The 23,447-nt window shown below is 39.6% G+C and overlaps 1 protein-coding gene across 5 annotated transcripts; it reads right to left on the reverse strand.

Moving 5' to 3' along the window:
• Nucleotides 1–1,524: 1,524 nt before the first annotated feature.
• On the reverse strand, nt 1,525–23,218 carry LOC107814474 (uncharacterized). Of its 5 annotated transcripts, none has more exons than XR_012706503.1 (27): nt 22,733–23,203; nt 22,447–22,497; nt 22,170–22,282; nt 21,922–22,048; nt 21,517–21,615; nt 21,377–21,445; nt 21,143–21,277; nt 21,004–21,072; nt 20,234–20,292; nt 19,936–20,095; nt 19,365–19,529; nt 19,057–19,141; nt 17,923–18,162; nt 17,742–17,836; nt 17,594–17,636; nt 16,796–16,953; nt 9,187–9,297; nt 8,857–8,925; nt 8,602–8,745; nt 7,095–7,169; nt 6,835–7,011; nt 6,625–6,710; nt 5,024–5,078; nt 3,631–3,746; nt 3,401–3,514; nt 1,939–2,055; nt 1,525–1,853 (listed from the first exon to the last, which is right to left on the reverse strand). XR_012706503.1 is itself a non-coding variant. In XM_016639897.2 (27 exons), the coding sequence occupies exons 1-27, from the start codon at nt 22,847–22,849 to the stop codon at nt 1,788–1,790; spliced, it is 2,925 nt and encodes a 974-aa protein (XP_016495383.1). In that variant the 5' UTR covers nt 22,850–23,203; the 3' UTR covers nt 1,525–1,787. The 5 variants fall into 5 exon arrangements, 2 of the variants coding, with proteins under 2 accessions (XP_016495383.1, XP_016495384.1); XR_012706504.1 differs by having other exon boundaries at nt 3,631–3,756; nt 3,912–5,078; XM_016639897.2 differs by having other exon boundaries at nt 3,631–3,756.
• Nucleotides 23,219–23,447: the final 229 nt, after the last annotated feature.

Consider the following 23,447-nt stretch of genomic DNA (forward strand, 5'->3'; position numbering starts at 1 on the left):
TTACGGGTATGAGTAGAGGTAGAGGGCAGCCTAAGAAGTATTTGAGAAAGGTGATCAGGCAGTACATGGTGCGGCTTCAGATTTCCGAGGATAAATGGCCCTTAATAGGAAGATGTGAAGGTCAAGCATTAAGGTTGTAGGTTAGGAGGTAGGAGGTTAGTATGACAAAGTTGTGTCTTAGACTACTAGTAGCTCTTGTTGTGTTCATATTACCTCATTAGGGTTGCAGGTTAGATTGTAGGAGGCTAGTTTGATAGTATTTTGTCTTAGGATGTTAGAGGCTCTTGTTGTGTCCTTATTACTTCCATTGTGTCTGTAGTACTGTGTCATTGTTACTGCTTATTGTTATTGTTTTTCTTTCTGCTTTCTGGTTGCCATGTTGCTGGTGTTTTCTTTCTTACTTCCTTTGATGTTACTGCTCCACTATCCTTTACCATCGTTGTGAGTCGAGGGTCTATCGGAAACAATCTCTCTACTCCTCCGGAGTAGGGGTAAAGTCTGCGTTTACACTACCCTCCCCAAACCCCACTTGTTTGCACTGGTCGTTGTTGTAATGTAGACATTCCCTCAAAGCTATCCAAATCACCGCTCTAAATAAGAGGACATTTATTCGCACAACTATGCAAGGGTTATTATCATCGAAATGCTTTTTACCACACTTAACAAGTAATAATAATAACACATGAATTGTTATGCAAGTATTATTTCTAGAAAATTTATACTGGAAACTATATGCAGAATAAGAAATGAAAGTCTAATATGGGAAATCAAATGTCATATTAACATTGCAGAATTTTATGCCAGATTATATTTATTCACTTACAACAAACAAAACAGTCCTCTGTGATCTGGCCAAGAAGCAATTGAAAGAAAGTTACTTTCTGCTTTCCCTTCACCTTTCTTATTCAAGTTTTCTCGTCTAGCAAACAGCATTTGACCAACCAAAACAGCTAGAAACATGAGAAATCTTCTATCAGTAGAACTGATTCAGACCATCACAGCCACTTTATCTAGTTAATTAGCAGCATTTCTACCTTATAAATAAACGAAGTGCATGGATCCTCAGCTTTTAAAACTATAAGGGGACGTTTGATAGGGTGTATAAGAATAGTACTGAATAGGTGTATTAGTAATGTTGGGATTAGTTATGCTGGAATTATTTCTTATTAACTGTTTGGTTTGACGTATTAAAAGCATTGCATAATTATTTTTTAAAATTATTTGTTTACAAAAATACCCTTCACATTCTTTGGAAAAGGATTTGAAAGAGCAGTTGCATTTATACATGCTTTATCCATGTATTGAAAACCATGGTATTGCTAATGCCATGGTTTGCTATGTATAAGAATAGTCCTGAATAGGGTGTATAACTAATATAGGTATAGTTATACATAGGTTGAAAAACACTACCAAATAAGGGATTGATAATACCAAAGCTAATACATGTATACATCCTACCAAACAATCCCTAAGAGTTAGCTGGAATCATACATTAAACCACACAGAGAAGTGGCAACTGGCAAGGACACAAAAATATTCAGTTTTGATTAGAAAACTTTTGCAACATTGATTACGGATGACTCGCATTTCTTTGAGCAGTTGCAGATTAGTATTTACAGATGTGGAGCCACACATCATACATTTCAGGGCATAAAATCGAAAGTCAATTAGAAGTAGATCAATCACCCGATAAAAATGTGACGATCACAGGAAGCTATGAGATTGTTCAAAGGAGCCAGTCACTGATGGTCAAGCATTAGCTTTGCTGAATCAACTTTATAACCCTTCTATTGCCTCTTCCTCTGGTAGAGTGAATAACCAACAAAAGCAGACATAAAAAATGTCCATAGAACCTGTGAATACATGAAAGAATTTAAGCCAGAATTCAAACTTTTACGGTGAGAGGCAGTCAAGAAAACAAGAGAGGAATGGAAATACCGTATTGATCATTTGCCATCGTTCAAGCCTTTTAATTCTTGACTGCATGTCTTCAATTACACCATCCAATGGTGAAATCTCTCTTCTGGGCGAGGACTCTGAAGATGAACTGCTTCCCTGCTTGCAATACACAAAACACTAATCAATAAGAGGCTGACTAACCATTAGACTTGATATCATGCAGTAAGCTCGACCTGGATGTTATAACAGTGTACCAACATTCCACAACGTCGAAGTAGTATGTGAGTGAGCTCAATCTACATACTATAACACTGTAGAAGCATACCATAATGTCAAACTAGTATGTGTAGCTGAGGGAAATCGGTGGTGTATCACATGAAGGCATACATGATTCATGAATTAATGGGAAGCACGCAAAAAAACTCCTTTACTGGACACCGTCAGCCATATGGCCTTCGCTGTCAAAACTTGGTACTCCTGCAATTATCTTATGCGTCTGGTACGACAGAAGATATTTTTTGAAAAATGTTCTCTGGAAGATGACTTTCTGGAAAATGTTTTCTGCTGTTTGGTTTGATAGTTGAAAACATTTCCAAAGAAAATACTATTAAAGATAGATGATAACTTTAACAAACCGGAGAGTGTTTTGATGATTTTTTTTTTTAAAAAAAAAGGGTAACAGTAGTGTTTGATGAAAAAAATTGAGTATTAAAATCCATAATAATGTCTACTTATTGGTAGGAGCAGTGATATGAAATTAAGAGTTGAGATGTTGTGAAGGAAAACACTTTTCCTCATTTGTTGGAAAATGTGTTTCTTCTGACCAAAAATGTTTATTTCCATATTAGAAGAAAAAGAAAATTTTAACCAAGAAGGAGCTTTATATAGTTTTAAAGGAAAAAGAGAAAAAAATAAAACAAAAGAAAACAAGAAAATGAAAACCTCATAGATAGCCTTGAAGAACTTCAAGCTTGGAGGAAGAAAGAACTATAAGCAGAATTTCTAGGGCAAACCAATTTCAACAACCATTCTTCTTTAATTAAAAAAAGCAATTTAAACAACCATGTCCAGACTACCGTCCAAGTCGACCAGTGGGCTTTACCATCATTAATTGAACAGCCTAATCAAGTTTTCAGGTTGAAGGTTAAGCCAAATCTTATATGCTTCCTATATTTGTATCAAATGCTATCTTGTGCCAATCTCGGATTTCAGTTGTAAGACTGAAAAATAACACTAAAAGCATGTTGAACAAAAATGTTCTCAGCAAACGCATGAACAATGAGGAACTTGAAAGACAAATTATTGAAGTAAATATTGGCCCTCAACCACTTCTATCTAGTTATCAAACTATAACAGGAAAGATAGAGCAGTAGATTATCATGTCGGTATATGCAAAACCAAGCGTCAGCGTTCCCGAAGCTCCCTTCTACCTTCATCTCATATCAATATATCAATGATAAACTACAAAACTGAGGTATGCCAGCCCACCAAATAAGGTTACCTGAGATTGTATGTATTCCACAAGTTCTTGCAACCTTGCTGCCTGTTGAGAATGGATACCACTTGAACTTTTCTCTAATGCAGGCAACCTTTCTAAAACTATTTGAAGATAACTCTGTAAGAAATTCAAAAAAGTAAGCTATCGGTTTGGACTGTTTCTGATGTAAGACAGAATTCTGATAGTAATAGTAATGTCAAATCAGAAAGAAAAAAGAAGATGAAAGTCAAAACCTTGGTCGTATATGAACCATCTAATTTGAGTGTTGAACCAGCAGCTGCCACAACCTCTTTATTGACCCCTTTAATTTGTATGTAAGGGCTAGGTACATCTTGTAGATGATCAACCTCTATAAGAATCTAAAAAGAAGAACCCTTTACTTCCCCGAAACCAAGTCACATAAGAGGCAATGCATAATTGAGGAGGAGGTAGAGTGCAGCATATGAGTAGGAAAACAAAAATTATCAGGAATCAGAACCAAAGCACATCGATAAAAGGTTAAACAGATTCGTACCAACACCTAGGAAGACTACTGAAAACCTGCAGTGCAACTGAAAAGCCTCCTATCAGTAGTCAAATAGGGATCATGACTGTATACTATATGCTACTTCCCTCTCTACCAGCAAATTGACAATGATGTTGTACTGTCGGTGGAAAAATCCGGTGTTTTTTATCTCTTTCACTTGACCACAAGCATCATGATTTCTGCCCCCAACAAAATTTCTTCCGTGTAGCTATTTGTTCCTATTCCCCTATTAAAGAAATCCTTCTTGAGAGGTCCTTTTTGTGATAAATCTCAGAAATCTTCCACTTGTTCAATTACTGTTAATTCTTTGATTCTACCAAGATCTTTTTCTTCCTCTCTTCTAATCTCCGAAAGTCCTCTTTGTTTCCATCTTCTGATTGTACTGTCTTTCCTCCTTATGGTGACCAGTTTGGTGTCTCCACTCTTATTTCTTTTTGAATAAGGAGTAGTATTGAGCAAATCTCGGTGGCTGCTCTTCCGGAATAAATCTCTTTTGGGTGACCATTCCAGTGGCAGCCGTGCTTCTTTTCGATGAACGTTCTAACAATACCATGCCAATTATTTGTGACAATTCCAAATGAGCAGTACCTTTTACCCATGACTAATCGTGCCTCTTCTCTGGTGACAGTTGCATTGGCAGCATACCACTTTCCGCGACATTTCATATTTCCAGCCATTTTTCTCTTTCAGTGACCAAAATTTTTCTGCCGAAATCCCATCTATCATAATTTTGGCGAGATTCTAGCGAATCAAAACTTTTTCAATGACCTTCCGACATGCCTTCTATAAACCATTCCAGCAACAATTTATTTGTTGTTTCTGGATAAGTAAACTCAAGTTGACTCTCCACTTTGAGTTTAAGGGACGAGTTAGAAGTAAAGTGCTGGTATGTTATAATGGTTGAGTTAGCATTAAGTGTTATTATTAAGCCGGTCTTTCGTCGGTTTAAGATATGAATTCTATACAACACCTAGAAATAGGTGTCTTGTATTCCTCTTCTCTTATTCCTCACAGATGATATAGATTACAATTCAAGTAATGTAGACAAGTCTTTCGTGTGTCTCAGTATGATAAAAAAGTATCAAGAAAACTGAGAGTACCTTCCCATCTTGGTAGATATAAGCTGAAGCTTCAATATACGCGACTGCTTGATACCTGAAATCAGAAATTATGAAGCATAAAGAATTTGATTCAAAATATACTGACAAGGAAAGAACGTAGAAAAGATATAAATGCAGATGACTAGTCAAGTTACATATGAATTAGCGTTATGTTTACTAATACTTATGAGAAAGGATGGATATAATATGGAATAAGAAAGTGTTAAATGGAAAAGAAAAAGCGTAGAAGCAGCAATAACAGAGACATTCAGTATTTTTCATTAGGGTCATTTTGAGGAAAGCATGCCTGGGATTGTTATCCTTTATCTGTATCTCATTTTTTCTTGCTTTTTCTTTTTGCCTTTTTGAGGGGTTATCAAGTAAGTAGGTTGCCCTCAGACTGCGTCCTATGTGGGAAAGAAATATTTTATTTACTTATCACCAAAAGAGGAAAAAATGTTAGGACAAAGCTTGGCCCAGCTATTAGTGAGGAAAAGGTAGATTAATGCGCTGCATCCAGCAATTGTCCTTTCATAGCCAAAAATCAACTAAGGGAAAAAGTTAAACCCATCAAACGAAAAGACTTGGTATTTTCTGCAACATATATCAGTCGAATATGTTGTACTTGGCTTCTGAATCTTATTTTGTCCATACAAATGCATTTAACCAAGCCAGACTTCTAAAGAACTTCCCCACCCATTTTGGCCTTTACAACCATCATCTTGCTGGTGCTTCCCTCATCTTCTCCATTAAAGTTGTTGGTAGCCCCAGAATGACTCATCCCTTCCACCCCCCTGCATTCTCTCTTCCTCCTCTTCAATGAAAACCATCTGAACTACCCATTCTGGGACATCAAACATAATCTTTCTATTATGTAAAAACTCGCCATAGTCTTTCTATTATGTAAAGACTAGCCATTCTGGTTGTTGCTTTCACTAGCAGGCATTCAACTTCTTTTTTCTTTTCTTTCCTTGATAACAGTAGGATCGGGCTAGCTTGCGTGCACCTCGCTATTCCACCGGGGTACCTGCTAGCTACCACCAACACAGGTACCGGGTAACTCTGTCCACCAAAACTTAGGGAGATGAGAAGAAACCACCTAGTGTTTTTTGTCTTTGCTGAGAATTAAACTCTGCAGGTGTTCAACTTTTATAAGTACCAGATATTGTCTAATCTCCCCGCAACCCTTTCTTTCATTTTATCCTTTCATAACCATTACTTGTTTATAACAAGAAAACAAACTCAACATGCAATACAGCAATCAACTATCCAAGACATGTCAAATTCAGAAGGATTTACAGAATCTACATAGAAGAGGAAATGTTTGTTCTCATACAAAAATTTTCAGTTGTACATCCTTTAGTCTATTTCACGAACTTTGAGATCAATTTCATACAAGGCAGGCCAAGCATGCAATAGACAGCAGAGTATACACAAGAAAAATTTCTAATGCAATTGAATGGCATGAATTATTGATACAACAGAATCATACACATTATCTGCCGAAAGTAAATGAAATTATGAAGCGTGGAAATAAAAGGATGGATGATGCAAGAAATGGCCTAATAAAAACCAGCTCCATTGTCAAATACTTCACGTACCCAAGATTAAGGAGGCCGGCAACAGTACTAATGCTGATATCGAAGTCCACTTTCGGCTGAATAATATAATTTCCTTCTCTTATAGGCTTCAGATGTAGCAGTAGAAAATATAAGCCACTATGGTCGAGCATTTGCACAAAAGTTTCAAAAAAAGGAACGGTAGAGCATGTCCTTTGATAAATACATTTGTATGCATGTCAAATCACACACCTCGCGTATTAGCAATGCAAATCTTCCTTCACATATTCTGACTCTAATGCAATCACTCTCAGTTAACTGGCCATTGGCAGGTATTCCAGGAAGCCGCAAGTATATATCAATAAAATTCTGGACAGAACTACATATCTTGGTAGGGTCAAGAATTCTCAAGATATCTTGATATGCCACCTGTAAACAGTTTTCTAGTTAAAGCAACAAAAGCAAAAGACTCGTTTTGCGTCCTACATAGTAGAATAATGGAAGCAACTGACCTGTTTATTGCTTTTCAGCACAAACAATGAACTCTCAGGAGAGAGCACAGGATCAAAGTCGTTCCTGATTTTTAGCTGCAGAATGGTATCAAAAAGGTCTTTAATAAGGTAAATAATTTTATTAACAATTGGGGGAAACCCCGTACACAAGCACATAGACCAAAAAGAAGAGAGCCTACATCAAAATATGGTTCTCAACAAAAGAGACCCAATCTTCTATACAGGACTCCATGGGTACACCAAAAAGAAACTAGAAACAAAAGACTATTTTGCAATTTTACAAAATCTTGTTCCACTCCTTCAAATGCTCTCCCATTTCTCTCATTCCAAACAACTCACATGATTGTAAGGGGGAAATATTCCATGCCCTTGGACTTCTTCCCCTTCTATGAGCCCAACTATACAACGCCTCCTTTATTGTGCCCGGCATCACCTATTGCATACCAAACAAATTAAGGACCAGCCTCCATAACCAATTAGCTATTTGACAATGCAATGAGAGATGATCTACATCTTCGCCCGAACTTTTGCACATGAAACACCAACATAGGTGATCCTCCTCATTCTCGAATTTTCCGCTATCAAAATCACTCCCCTTGCTGCCAATCACGCGAAGAAACAAACCTTTCTTGGTGCCCTGGAAATCTAAACAGAGTAACGAGGGAAGATACATTCCTCTCTCCCTAATAACCTCTAATACTAAGATTTAACAGTGAATAATCCGTGTCTACTCTCTCGCCATCTCCATACACCTTACAATATCTCAACCAAGTGATGGAAGAAGGTTCCTCCTGAATCTCAAATCCCAATGAACCTCCCCCCTCCTCGTGAGACTTACGGATTTGTTGGACTGTCATCTCTCTTTGGCTAGATACTCTATATATGTTAGGAAAGGCTTCACTCATGTGCCCAAAAACTAACCCCGCCCGCGTCCATCCGCAACCCTGAAAGAAATATGATCTAGACAGTGTTGTGATATTTCTAGTCCTCCATCCCCCTTCCATAATACCATACTTTTCCGCTACCAACCTCCTCCAAAGTGCATTCTCCTCCATCCCAAACCACCATAAATATTACTAGCAATTTACTAATAACAGATTCTATTTTTATTTGTAGAAAACTCGTGTGCTTGGGAGTCCCTGATGATTAAATAAACCAAGATTTTACCATGACTGCAATTTTAGTAATGGATTTCTATTGCCACTTTATGTCAAAAGCAGTTTTGATTTACACAATATTGTACAAAGCTTGTCTCATGCACCGCTACTTGTTACAAAATATCAAGCGGTTTGCATCATTAAGTAATTACACAAACTTCCACATACTAGCCATGCAAAATAAACATTACTAAGAGATGACAACAATTACTTACAATTTCTAGTAGCAAATTCTGCTTGATTTAGAAGATCGCTAAATTCTAAAGCCCAATTTATTGCTAAATTTGAACTACCTAGTGAAAATTATATAGGAAATACGAAAAGTAAAAATATTTCCAGAATAGACTAACATGTGCATGAACAAGATGTGGTTCAATGTACTGCTGGAACATTGGAAACACAGTTGTCATAATTTCATTTTGGGACATAAAGCAGCCAACTCTACTTTTGTCTCTTTGAACTCGGGAAAGAAGATGTGAATGCACACCTCCAACCTGTTCCAAAACAGGCAATAAAATCATTGGTGATAAATTTCTTACCTAAATACTTTCACAAACAAAGTGAAGCAAATTCAAGATAATCATGTATAACATCATCATACTTACAACAGCAATCCACAAATCCAGTGATTTTCTGATGTCAGGATGCAAAGCATAAACACCTTCAAAAATGACCTAGCCAAAAAAACCAAACCTTACTCAGCTTCTCTGATTACTGTAGAAGATTAAACAGCAAAAAGCAAGAGCTATACCAACAATAAACTTCACAACTTTTAGAAGGAAATCAATTTTGTCTTCACTTTACTTACCTAATTCAACATACATCGTCTCTTTTCTTATTTAGATCGTGCAAAGACTTACCTTTTTCGTGGCTTTTACTTTCTTTTTTTCTTTTTTGTGTGTGTGTGTGTGTTTGTGGGGGGGGGTTAATCATACCACTCCACATTCTTCAGAAACTTCAAGCTCCTTGAAGCCACTACGAGCGCCTGATTCAAGGTCAAAGATAGGTGCTTTCGTTCTTCGGCAATTTCTGATGTCACTGATATTCTACAAATGACAAACAGATTCAGGAACAGAGAAACATGGCCGGGGAAGGAAAGGCATACAGGAATAGCACAAGTTATGCCAAATACAAGTAGTAGTCCAAAGTTATTATCAGAAGGAAAGGCATACAGCAAGTTATGCCAAATACAAGTAGTACAAAGTTATTGCCCCAAAAGTAAGACTTCCAATATAGATGCAGATCTGTCAGATACTGCAATAGACTCATAGGTTTACGCCAAAGAGTAAATTGACAGTTCTTGCTTTATGCTCAAGTTACATACATACCATAGCTGAGGCGCACTCATCTTAACAAAATGTTAGGCTCTTTTTTGAAAGTAATACAATTTTGGCCTTTTGACTAAGATCAAGTGTGGTATCTGCTCTTATCATTTCTTTTTTTAAATAAGTAAAACATTTTTTTCCAATATAACTAGAACCTGCAAAGGATTCTATAAAGTGAATAACAAATCACAAGCTTCCTGAAAGGACTAGACGATCTCAGTGCAGAAGAGAATCTCAGAGACAGTAGAAAGTAGGTCTTGCTGAGAAACTAAATTTGGCCTTAGGTATTGGGTCTATCACAAAGACAACCAAATGAAAGTCTTGATTTTAACGAACTTCTGCATACCAAATAAAACTCTCATAAACTGGAAAAAAAAGTAAGAAAGATATCTTTGTAACTAAGACAACTATGAATCCGGATCCCCTAACAAATCCCCCTTAAAAGCATATAGTAGAGGATTTAAAGGTCATCCATTCTCTTCATTAGCATATGGGAAAGAGAAATATCAGAGTGGATAAGAAAGCTGAAGTTTCCCAACCAAATGATCACCACGAAAAATCAATGTGTAGCACCGTAAACCACTTCTACCAATATAATGATCAACTTAATGGCAGATGAAAGAGTTGTTTTCTGTTTACTTCTATAACTAGTTTAATAAAATTAACTGAGCAGCCACACAAGGATTTTCTACGGTACAGATCCCCTAATCCTACCTGGATTGGAAATCCCACTTGTTCTGAAGTGAGATATAAGAGGAAAGTAAAGACTGAAATGAAATAATTAGAAGATGCTCTCCCAAAATGGACAATGATTTACAGTAAAATGCTCTCAGGCACTTACCCCGAGACAATTATCCTTCATGAATCCTAGGATTGTACCACCACCCTCCCAGAGACAAGCCTATCGCGACCAAAACCCAGCTAGAACCTCCGGCGTACGACCACCCACGTGCCCTCACGCGCGGCCCAGTTCCGGCGACCTCTCAGCCACGCGCCGGCGCGTGAGGTAGATTCCGGCCAGATCTCACTTTTTTCCCTTCAGACAGCCTCATCGCGAGGCTGTTCCGAGCCTTCCAGTCCAAAAATATCCAAATTCCGACGACTTTTACTGTTTTCCGGCGACGGGTGAGGCTTTCTCCGACCAGACCTCACTACTTCTTCTTCAGACAGCCTCTTCGCGAGGCTTTTCCGAGCCTTCCCATCCCAGTTCCTCCTAAATCAGAAGATTTCTCCTATTTTCCGGCGAAAATCTTCAGATTTAGGCGGCATTCTATGAATTTTACGACATCATGCAGCACCAGAGATACGGATAGTATTTTGGGAAAGCCGAATTTAGATATGATGGACTCTAGAGTGAGAAGCTCCTACTTTTCTCTAGAATCTAGAAAGCTGGAAAACATGTCTTTTATCAAAGCTGCCTCTTGGCCAGCCCTAGAACTTGAGGGAAGATGCCATCGAAAGCTCGACGTAGGGCAGGAGCCGCACTTCTCGCTGTCTTGGGAGCACACCCTCAGGCACAAGAAGGGTTTCTTGGAATCTCGTCTGATTGGGTCTTTCTCCAAATGGATTGGTTCTCCAGAGGCTGTTAGGAACTAGACAGCAGAGGTATGGAACGTCAAGGACGGAGTGAAAATATTGCAACTGGGGGACACACAATATCTCTTTTGATTTGTCGACGAGTCTCAAGCTTCAGAAATTCTTGTCAGAGGAAACATGTGGTTTGATGGGAACTTCTTAAAGCTAGACAGATGGGTGGAGCACGATGGGTGTCACGACCCTCGTTTCCCCGGCGAAACTTTGGTGATCAACATGATGGGTCTCCCGGTGTATCTTTGGTGTCTTGACCTATTCAAGAAAATTGGGAAAATCTGTGGGGGTTTATTGATGTAACTAGCAGCCTACACGATCTCTCGCGAGTGAGGATTGTGGTGAGGAAAGGGGGCAGAATCCCTGTCTCCATTGTGGTGGAAGATGGCTACATGAGTTACAGGGTTTGGTTGAGCCCTGAATTTCGCCCTATATTTATGCATGTGGTAGTGGTGGAAGAAAAGGGAAGGTCAAATAGAAGGAAGGGGAGGGGAAATCAGTCTCTGCAGGGAGGGGAGGACTCACCGGATCAGTGGACTAAGCCGGAATCAGACGTTAGATCAAGAAGAGACGGGGGGTTTGAATTTGGGAGAAGAAGACAAAACTTTATCGGGAGGAAAAGACGTGAATGCCCCTGGGTTAGTGATGCGGGCTGGAAAGGCAGAATGGGCCGGTCATCTTTTAACTATCATAGGGCCAGGCAAGATTTCAGCAAGTACAAGCCTGGGCCTCCACACAGGCCCAGCAACTTTTCCCAATTCTATTAGAATTGATCCCAAGGGGCCCAGATTATATAAAGCTGCGTCTGATAAGGCTCCTAAGCATACGGGAGTAGTCACTCCTTCTTCTTCTGCCAATGGTGCTTCACACAGTGGTATTTCTTCACCAAGTTCTAGTGACCTGCGCCCCTCTTGGGCCGCTGCTCCAGGGGCAGCATCGGCTAAAGCTGGTGGTGTTATTCCACAGCCTCCCGCCTCTAATGAACCCAGCTTCATCTCCCCCTATGCTTAGCTGTGCTGAGGTTACAATACAAGCTCCTCCCTCTTCTCGGGAGATTGTTGCGCCTGCCCCAATTGATGTCAGTGGCGGGCCAGTAATACCAGTTAATATGCCGCCAAGGGTTCCATCCTGATACCCTTCTGGCATTTCTGGTCATTTCTATAGCATAGAGGCATTAATTTCAGAGGTTGGTGCCTCTCAAGGAAACGATGAGATCTTCCCGGCACCTAAAGTTCCTTTTGCTAGCAATGCTATGGTCTTGTATTCCTCCGGTAGGGGCAAGGAAAGGGTACATACAGAAGACGCCTGTCCAATTTTGTCACGGATTGGAGAAGGGGATATGTCGTTCTGGATGGAGGATAAACTATTAAACTTTGGGAAGTTCTTAGATGTTTCTTTTGAAGGGAAGGAAGATAGGGTGCTAGAACTGTTGAGGGAGATTGAGCAATAGTCTTTTTATGAAGGTGCAGGGAGGGAGTTGGGTAAAGGTGTTAAGCAAAATAACTTAGTGGATGTAGTGGTGTATCAGAGAAGGGGTCGGGTATGTGACAGGGAGAAAGGGACCCCGGCTAGGGGGGATGGGGAAAAGGGGGCTATTGTTACTTATGGAAGTTAAGATTCTTTCATGGAACGTGAGGGGGATGAATGACCCAAACAAAAGGGTCATCCATCAAAGTAGGAGTTAGAGAGTGGGGTGCCAACCTAGTTTGTTTTTAGGAGACCAAAATGGAAGTTTTGTCGGATGCGATCATGAGAAGTGTCTGGGGAGGTAGTTGGATGAAATATGACTGGGTCACAGCAGCGGGAAGTGTCAGGGGCATGGGCATTCTATTTATGTGGGATGATAGAAGCTTGGAGGTAAAGGAGATTAAGAAGAGAGTTTTTTCTTTAGCGGCTCTCGTCAAAGATAGGATGAGTGGGGTGGAGTGGGGATTTGGGGGAGTGTACGGACCGGTAGGGGAAAGGTCTCGTCAAAGATAGGGTGAGTGGGGTGGAGTGGGGATTTGGGGGAGTGTACGGACCGGTAGGGGAAGGGTCTAAGGTGCCTTTCTGGGAGGAACTGGCCAACATTATGGGGGAATGGGACATTCCATGGGTTCTAGGGGGAGACTTTAACACTATTAGATTCCCAGAGAAGAGATTAGGGTGTAGTCTGATTTCGAGGGCCATGGAGTTGTTTTCTAAATTCATCAATAATCACTTTCTCATTGATCTTCCTCTGTCAGGGGAAAGGTTTACTTGGGCCAGGGCGGAGGATTCCAACTCAAGGTCTAGACTTGATAGATTTCTGATATCGCCCTCTTGGGATGAGCTGGTGCCGAATGTGCTGCAGATTCCTTTACCTAAGCTGACTTCGGATCATTTGCCTATCTTGCTAGATGGATGCAGAGGGAGGGGGGTGTGCTCCCTTCCGATTCGAGAACATGTGGTTGAAAGTGCCAGGATTTTGTGACAAAGTGAAAGAATGGTGGACAAGCTACGGGGTATCAGGGTCGCCTTCATTCCGTCTGTCGAAGAAATTCAAATTGCTCAAGGGAGATATTATTAGGTGGAATAAGGAGGTCTTTGGGAGGGTAGAGATCAAAATGAGGGAGCTTATGCATGAATTCGGGGAATTAGAGAGGGGAAGGGGTGAGTGAGTTAGATGAATCGGAGAAAACGAGATTGGGGGAGGTTAAGAGAGAAATAATCGAGTTAGCAATAGCTCAGGAGACTAGTTGGCGGCAAAAATCGAGGGCGCTCTGGTTAAAGGAGGGGGATTCGAATACCAAATTTTTCCACAGGGTTGCGGTCGCAAATCGAAGGAGAAACTTCATAGAGTCCTTAATTGTGGACGGGGTGAGGATTGAGGGAGAGAAGGAGGTAAAAGGGGCGATAGTGGGGTTTTATGAGAACTTAGACAAAGAGGAAGTTAGTTGGAGGCCTACTTTGGGGGGAATAGAGTTCAACAACATAGGGGAGGGAGACAGTGAGTGGCTAGAAAGGGCTTTCGAGGAGGAGGAGGTGCACGAGGCTGTGTCGAGTTGTGCTGGTGATAAGCCCCCCAGGCCTGATGGTTTCTCCTTGGCCTTCTTCCAGCTCTGTTGAGACACCATTAAGGGGGAGATGATGGAAGCCATTAAATACTTCCACGTGAATGGTGTTTTCGAGAGAAGTATCAATGCTTCTTTTATTACTATTGTACCTAAGAAAGAAGGCGCATCTTGTATCAGAGACTACAGGCCTATCAGTCTCGTGGGAAGCATTTACAAGATTATTTCTAAAGTGCTCTCCAACAGACTCAAGAAGGTTCTTGACGTGTCTGTTTCGTCCTCCCAGAATGCGTTTGTGGAAGGTGGACAGATCCTGGATGCTGCTTTGGTAGCAAATGAACTTGTAGACTCCAAAAGGAAAAATAGAGAACCCGGCTTACTGTGCAAGTTCGACCTTGAGAAGGCTTTCGACCATGTCAATTGGGAGTTCCTGGATTTCATTATGATGCGGATGGGGTTTGGGGAAAGATGGAGGGGATGGATTAAGTTCTGCATTTCCTCAGTCAGATTCTCTGTCCTGGTTAATGGTATCCCGTGTGGTTTCTTTGGCAGCTCCAGGGGTCTCAGGCAAGATGACTCCCTATCCCCCATGCTATTCATTCTAGTGATGGGTGCTCTGAGTAAAATGATGGATCGTGCGGCGGGTGGAAGTTTCTTGAGAGGATTCTCAGCTCCAATCGGGGCGCTTAGTGCCCGAAGAGTCTCTCATTTGCTTTTTGCGGATGACACCCTGGTTTTCTGTGATGCCGATATAAACCAGTTGACCTGCCTGAAGCAGGTCCTGCAGTGGTTTCAGATAGTATCACGACTCAAAATCAACCTCGGCAAGTGTGAGATTTTCCCGGTGGGTGAGGTCGCTAACATTGATGCTTTGTCTAATGTTCTCATATGTAAGTTGGACTCTCTTCCCACTACTTACCTGGGTCTACCATTGGGCGCTTTGCATAAGGATACTACGGTTTGGAATCCAGTCATTGAAAGGGTTGAAAAAAGATTAGCAGGCTGGCAGAAACGATACTTGTCAAAAGGCGGTAAGGAAGTGCTTATCAAAAGCACTTTGTCGAGTATCTCTACCCATTACTTGTCCCTGTTGCAAGCTCCTGTGAGCATCACAAAAAAACCGGAGCAGCTTCAAAGGAATTTTCTTTGGGATGCGGCGGATGAAACTAGAAAGTTTCATCTAGTGAATTGGCAGACAGCCACTTCCCCAAAGAAGGGCGGGCTTGGAGTAAAAGATCTTAGGGTATTCAACAGAGCTTTACTGGGGAAGTGGCTGTGGAGATTCGGGGTAGAAGAGCATGCTTTATGGAGGGAGGTCAATAGTAGAAAAATACGATTCCACGTGAGGGGGTTGGAGGACCAAGGCAATCACAGCACCGTTCGGGTGTGGCATGTGGAGGAGCATCATGAAGAACTGGGAAGCTTTCTATGGCAACATCACTTACAGGGTGGGAGATGGAAGGAGAATCAGCTTTTGGAATCACAAGGTGTGGAGAGGATACTCTGAGGGTCTTTTTCCCCCACGTCTTCAGAGTTTCAAACCAGAAGGAATGGATGGTCTAACAGATTCGCAAGGCCCTATCCATCTTGCGATTCTTGGAGATGGGGGTTGCGTGGCAATGGTTTGTTCACCGTAAAGTCCTTTTACCAGAGTATGTTGGTGATAGAGGAGGCTACTTTTCCATACTCCTCGATCTGGATTCCTAAGGCGCCCACGAAGGTGTGCTTTTTTGCATGGCTAGCGGCGAGGGGGTGATCTTGACAGCTGAAAATCTACGAAAGAGAGGCATTACACTTGTTAGTTGGTGCTACATGTGTAAAAGCTCAGGGGAAGAAGTTGATCATCTTTTGTTGCATTGCCCTGTGTCCTCGGGTTTATGGAGGGCAATCCTGAATCTTTTTGGTGTTCAATGGGTGATGCCAAACACTGTAAAGGAAATGCTATATAGCTGGGCCGGTTTCCGTAGAAGAAGCAACCAAAAGGCGTGAAAGTTCGCCCCGTTAACTCTCATGTGGACAGTTTGGGGAGAGAGAAATAGGAGAGTTTTTTAGGGGATTGAGTCTCCTTTTTCACATCTTAAGAATAGTCTTTTATCTTCGATCGCTTTTTGGTGCACCCATATAGCCCCTACTTGTGTAGAAGATTGGGAGTCTTTTGTAGAGAATCATGTTCTGATGTAAATTCTCTACTTTTTGGTATACCACTTGTATAAGGGAGTTTTTTCTCCCTTTTTTGATTAATACAATTTACCTTATCAAAAAAAAAAAAACATACAGTATATCCCTATGATAAGTATGTGATTCAATTCCAAACTCTAAAAGGTGTATAACAATGAAATAAGCGTTCAGGTAAACTATCTCTCTCCTTTTTTCTCTTATTCCGCGTAAATAGTTAGCATCCACATGACATTTCCCAGAGCAAAAAGCTAAGACTTGAATTTCCTAACACAGTTAATCAATCTATTTGATGGACTTTCCTGGGGAAAAAGGAGAAAAGAAAAAAGGACTCTGCTGGTAACTTATTTACCTTCCAAAACAAACGAGGCTGCAGTTTCAAGAAAAGAGTACAGAGCAGAAGAGAAGAAAGGATGATTTTGTACCTTTGACAGCAAACCGAGATCAAGAGAGCTAAAATCATCATATTTAAAGTCCTTTACATGTTCAGACTTGTAATAGCTTTCAAGGGAAACAACTTCGCAGCCAACAATATTTGCCATCTTACGAGCCAAACTCGTTTTTCCAGATCCGCTCGGACCTCCTATCGTGGCAACAAAAAGTGGGAAAAGGGGGGTTAAATAAGATGCTAATCAATTTACAAATATCTTGATTTTTGTTTAATTTAAGATACCTAATGACTATTAGGACTGAAAATATCATCTCTCAACATTTATTCTTAACCAAAGGATCCATTTGCATTATAGCAAAAACTATAGTTACTAGGAATAAGCAGGAACCAATTACCATCATAGTCAAATTTCATGTATGGAGTTGCTATACATAAGAATTAAGGGCATACGAGACATTTTCAATGAGGTGTTAGAGGAAAAAAAATTGCAACATGCATGTGATTGGTCAGACAGATATACCACATGATTTTTAGAAGTAAACTAACCTATTCTTCAACCATAGGGATGCATAGGGAGGTAAAACGGAAGTTCCAAAAGCTGTATAGGGGTAACGGCGGTTTTTCCCCCCTATTAAGTATCATTAACAAGTAGGTTATCAAAAAAGTATCACTAACAAGTATTTTTGAACTGCATAACATCCTTAGTCCTTAAAGCAAAATTTCTTAGTTGCAACAGTTTTTGATAATTAAAGATCAAGGTTACTTCAGATAAGATGAATTTCAGTACATATTTTGGGGGAGGGGGAGGAGAGAGAAATTTGTTGCATTGTACCAATTCCAACTATAACTGGAAGACCCTTGTTCTCCAGTAAAGCCTGCCAAAAAAAAAGTAATGAAACTAAGTTTCTGTTTGTGACAAGAATGAGCAGATTCTCAGATTTCGAAGAAAATATAAAAATGGCCTATCACATAATATGAACCTGGATTGCTTGAACAGAAAGAAGTAATCCTCTGTCCAAATCATATGAATCAGGCATAGGAGCAAGCTGCAGGACATCCCTGGAAGAAGTAGGATCTGTTGCTGTTTTATGAGCGGAATTGAAACAAATGGACAATTGATGACATGTAGATCACTGCTTGTTCCCAGTAAGACAAACATACCTGTAACAGAGCCATGAGCAAGTGCTGGATCCAGTGAGAGAAAATGCCATGTTGCTAAGACAGGTTCCATTTTGGACTTTGTGGGGGAACGCGTCCAAGGCTGAGATAAATCTTCTAGCCGGTTGACCAAGTTTGAACTAACACGAAGCGGCTTTGGAGCTGTGATCAGCCTCTCTTGGTTGCTAGCTAAAACAGCATTAGGCGGATTAGACAACGGTGGTGTATTCAGACGTGGTACACCTGCGAGTGAAAAATAATTTTATCAGAACACGAATATCTGATTGTAGAAGTCACATCAACATGAATTTTGTGCAAGCGTCTCACAGTCATCGTAAAGTTAGTGAAGAACCTATCAAGGTGAATTTTTCCCATGTTTTAATTTTGTGGATCCGAGGAACGATAATTGAGCAACACGCATTAGCCCTATCCATGATATTGTAGCCTGTGATAATATCAGGAATGCTAGCTACTCAGAATTTGCTTCTACTAGCCAATTGCCGCAATGAATTCTCCTTTTTCACCATTTTCTCTTGTGCTACTAACCATCCCCTCCCTCCCTGAGAGAAATATAAATTTTCTACCGCTGGAAAGACTTGCCAAGGGATAGTAGAGAATACATGTCATCACCCCCTCCTTCCCAACAAAAGTCATGCCACTAACTTTCTCAGTTTCTCTGGTTGAAAAAGGTAGGGTTCTAAAAATCATTCCATCTTATGAAGTAAATATCAAAGAGCTCTTGATGCGACCATAAGCATGCAATAGTCAAAAGATTAGAAGGTGGCATTCCCTTACCCACCATTACTTTCCTAAGATACTCCCTTAAAAAAAATGGACATATGTAGCTTGTCAATTTGTCATTGCAAATGAAAGCTAGCCAGAACCCAAAACTAAGAAAGCCCTATCTATAACATATTTTTTAAAATCAATAGCTTAACCACCATAATCAAACTCAAAAATCTTTTATACATTCATAAGCACTGTGGACTCAGATTTCACTCTCTCAGCAGTAAAGCTGGATTCATTACTATAACTGACCAAGAGTTCAAACAATTAAAATTTCAACTGATAAATCAATGACTGCTCAAACCAGTGGAAGAATCAAAATAACAATGAAAACTACATCCAAGAGACAACCTTTCCTCTCCAGAATCATCTCTAGATATGATTTAGTAATCCAAGGTCCATTAATACCCATCCTCGATGCTTCAGCTCCAACCATCTACAAAAAAGAGATGTCACCAAATAAACATGGAACCAGATAGACTAGCACAAATTGCAATAGGTTATAAAATAATCTTTTGATACAGACTTCATGCCATTGTCCAGAATTAACAAGATGAAAAATGACATAGAAGATAGCGTGAATACAAAGAAGAAGAATACAATGGGTTAACCATCCTAGAAGCAAGAGCTTGAGAGAACAAGATAAAAATAATACATACTTTCCGATTTATTCCCCGCAAAACCAGATATGTCTCGCCAAGAGTGTCGATCGTTTCCAACGAATTTGAGAAGCTGCCCTCAATAACTGATGTTGATGCCCTTTTGTAACTTACTACTACATTGTATCCCAAAGCCAGCAATCCACCCAGGGTCATCCGTCCAACCTACAAAAATTTAAAATATGGTAAGAGGAAAACGAGTGACATATGCTTTTAGGTCACTCACAGAGAATTACGCTAAGAAACAACGGTATGAAATATTAACGCGACTAATGAACCTAGATCATCAGTCTAAACTTCGGTAAGAAATATTGATACAGAGGATCGCGCAATATTAGGAATTTCGGTGATTATCCTTAGTCTAAAGTTCCTTTAGTTCATGTAATCTATGATTTCTTTATTTTATGTAGCCAAAAATCCCATAATAAAAAATAAAAAACAGTCTTACATGTTCACAACTCAATTCAATTATATCTAGATAGAGCATAACCAATATAGATGATTTGTATAACTAAACTAGTTTAAAATTGAGAAATAGTTCACTTATTGAATATCAAAAGAGACCAGTTACCTCAAATTCAGCTTTGGGCCGAATTATGAAATTTTTGTCAACAATCCGTTGATCACCCAAAGAGAGATAGTATCTGATACCCGATTGACGCACCTTAATCCAATCATTAATGCGTGCTTCTTCACTGGCAGATGGAGGTCTCAGGTACATCTCAATAAAACTATGAACAAAGCTCCAGAAAGTCAGCTATGACCATCACTTAGAAAGAAAACTACAAGCACAATGGAAGGAATAGTTGACAGAATTTGCTATGGCAACAATGCCACAGTGCTAGGAAGACCTAGAGTCTAGAACTCACTTGTCGACTTGTGCTTCCTTTCCATGGAATACATGAGATGCATGTTCATCTTCTAATTGCTGCATTAAGGGAATTCAATTCAGAGCCAGACTTATGTTTCTTATACAAATAACACCGCCAATATATAAAGGTAGAGTACTCTGAAGAACCATGACAAGTAGAAACAATTTAAACAGGAACCTTTCTTGGATTACACCATCAAACAAGGATACACTTGTTCATGTTAAAGTACAGGTCGCTGAATGATTCTAAGCAGCACAAACCTTTATTTTGGAGATAGTGTTCTCCCAAACTGGGGGTTTATTATACAAACAAAACTCTGCCTCCTGAGTTGTAAGATTAATCCCCTAAGTTGGATAGGTTATACATTTAACAAGTGACTATAAAAGTTCTAAAAGGCCATATGTAGCAAAAAAGCTATTTATTCTCAGGAAGAAGCCTATTAACTGAACACATATCTGAGAATGATCAAATGTATAATCTACTCAAAAAAACCTGCGCACATCCCAGGTAAAAAGCACAAATCAGCTCAAGTAAAAGTAGTATTATCACTGGAGAGGATAAAACTAGCATCTAACACCTGCTTCATGTTAGAAATTGCAATTGTTTCAGGACCAGCAACGCTAAATGCACAAATGTCAACAATCATGCCAACATGACATTTCATATTAAGGTAGTGTGGACTAGACAATCTATCACATGAAAGTAAAAACTCATACTATTAAATTCCATGGAGTAATATTTAGAAATTAGTGCTGAATCTTACAAACCTCACTTTTGCACTTGAGCTTGTAGATTGGCTCTCTAAATGATGACACAAAACTGTTGTTAATTCTGATCTGCATAAATATAGGGAATCAAGAGTAAGATTTAGGAAGACAAATTAGAATGGGAGACTTCAAATTTTACCTGAGCATGATGAAGGTCTGGTTCAATATGCTTCCTGAACAGAGGGAAAATACTGTCGATTAGGGAATCCAGCGGGCAAGATTCTCCTATATCGTACTGAACTTTAGAAAGAAGACTGAAGTGAACCCCACCAACCTAAGTGACAGGCACAAAGTATACTATAGTTGTATGAGTCACATAGAAGTAATCGCACCATGGTTAAACAGATTGAAGTGTGAAAAATAGAAATTTTACCACAGCAACCCGTATATCTAGCAAAGACCGTAGTCTTGCATGCAAAGCATAAGCACCATCAACTATTACCTATCGAAACGATGATCATTAAAACATAGATATAAAAAGGACCATGGGAAACAAATAGTAAGCATTCTCACCACTCCTGATGAGCTACTTTTTATTGCTTTAGTACCAATGCGTCTTCGTCCTTGGAAATCAAACACTGGGATAAATGTATCACGACCTTTTATCAGGTCCTACCCAAACAGGAAACGAACTTAAGTGAGCAGATAAAGGACCAAAACACAGATTTAAAGAGATAATACTGTTCTAACATTATTAGGCCAATTGAACAATTTCTTGAGGAGACTAACATACTCCAAGGCTGTTGGCACTGAAATGTACAGAGAGCTGACTTTAACAAAAATTCTACCATCCTAAACCACAAAAAAAAAGTAAAACTATTTTTGGACCTCAGACCAAAGAGCTTTAATACATTTAATACTACATCAGTTAAATTCAACTTTAATAGATAAAGATGGAAAACGAAAAAAACACTGTACCTCAAGATTCTTGACGAGAAGATCAAAGTCTATTAAATCCATATCATTTCCATCATCCACTCCAGTGCGATAATTCTCCATCGACACAACAATACAACCAATCACAGATGCTACTTTCTCTGCCAAGCTTCAGAAACAAATGAATTCACATAAGCCAAGCAAAGTAGCTAATTAGTAATAGAAAAAGCTCCACTCAGAATTTACCATTCTCAATGGCATGCAAACAGAGGACTGTAAATGAAGCTTACCTCGTTTTACCTGATCCGCTTGGGCCACCAATGCCAACAGTTACAACACCCTCTTTCTTAGAACGAAGTTCTTGAACAGATTTTACCAACAAGTAATAGCCATGATCAAAGGACTGCAAAATTGCAAAAAGAGAACCATTTCTATGTCATTGAGACACACATACCACAAATTCCAAACTGCGGTATCCAAAAAAGGCAGCCCGGTGCACTAAGCTCCCGCTATACGCGGGGTTTGGGGAAGGGCCGGACCACAAGGGTCTATTGTACGCAGTCTTACCTCCTTGTCACATAGCAGCAACTTTACAGTTACGCCAAGCTCCACTTCAAACTGCGGTATTCAAGTGGAAAATATCTCCTTTATATTCATGATTTTCGAATACCAAAATATACTGAATTAAAATGGAAGAATCAACAAATTGGAAACTATACAGCTCTAAACTAGCAAAGAATTTCCATAATTTTATATACATGGACACCCTTCTGCACATTTTACTCATTTGATTCCATGGGTCCAAGCTTATCAGCATGGAAATGAAAAGAGGAAAAGGGAGGAAAAAGTATACCACATGAAGAGGAAGGGATTGAAGAATGGAAGGGGAAGACGAGGAAGTGGAAGGCTGCTGTTGGTAGTAATCGCGGCCCCCTTCTTGAAATACTCGCTGCACCACATCATCATCCATAACACCAGAACTTAATTTGCACCTTTCAAGATGCAAATTTTTTTTCCCTGCGGAAAAATATAAAGACACAATTTTTTCAAGGCTTCAAATTCGATTTTCGTGGATGATATTGTAAAACCCTGATGGCAAAATCGATTAAGGTTGAACAAAGGGGAAAAGGATCTTGTTGATCACTTTTTGGGTTTGCTTTGTAAAGTAGGTAACAGTAGGGACGTAGTGCTAGTTTGTTGTAAGATATATGAACATTCAATTCTCAAGTCTTCTATGTATGCGTGTCCATCACAGAGTTTTGGTGTACAAGACTTCCCCCGCTTGCGTTTTTTGATTCAGCATTTCAAGAAAATGAAAGGTATTGCTGCATATTACCCTTCTGAACAATTTGGTATTTTCTCAAATAAAAAGAAAAAAAAGATACATAATTCCATTTTGTTATAAAGTTATTTTTTTACATAAGTTGTACCAAAAAAAGAAAGACACAAACAATTTGATTAGACATCATGTTTATAAACACACGAAAAAATTAGACATAATAATAAATTTTATCCAAAATGCCAAAAAGATAACGTTAATTATGGCGAGTATTGCTACAAGTCGTTCC

Source organism: Nicotiana tabacum, chromosome 24 (genome assembly GCF_000715075.1).
Source record: "Nicotiana tabacum cultivar K326 chromosome 24, ASM71507v2, whole genome shotgun sequence".
Classification (NCBI taxonomy): domain Eukaryota; kingdom Viridiplantae; phylum Streptophyta; class Magnoliopsida; order Solanales; family Solanaceae; genus Nicotiana; species Nicotiana tabacum.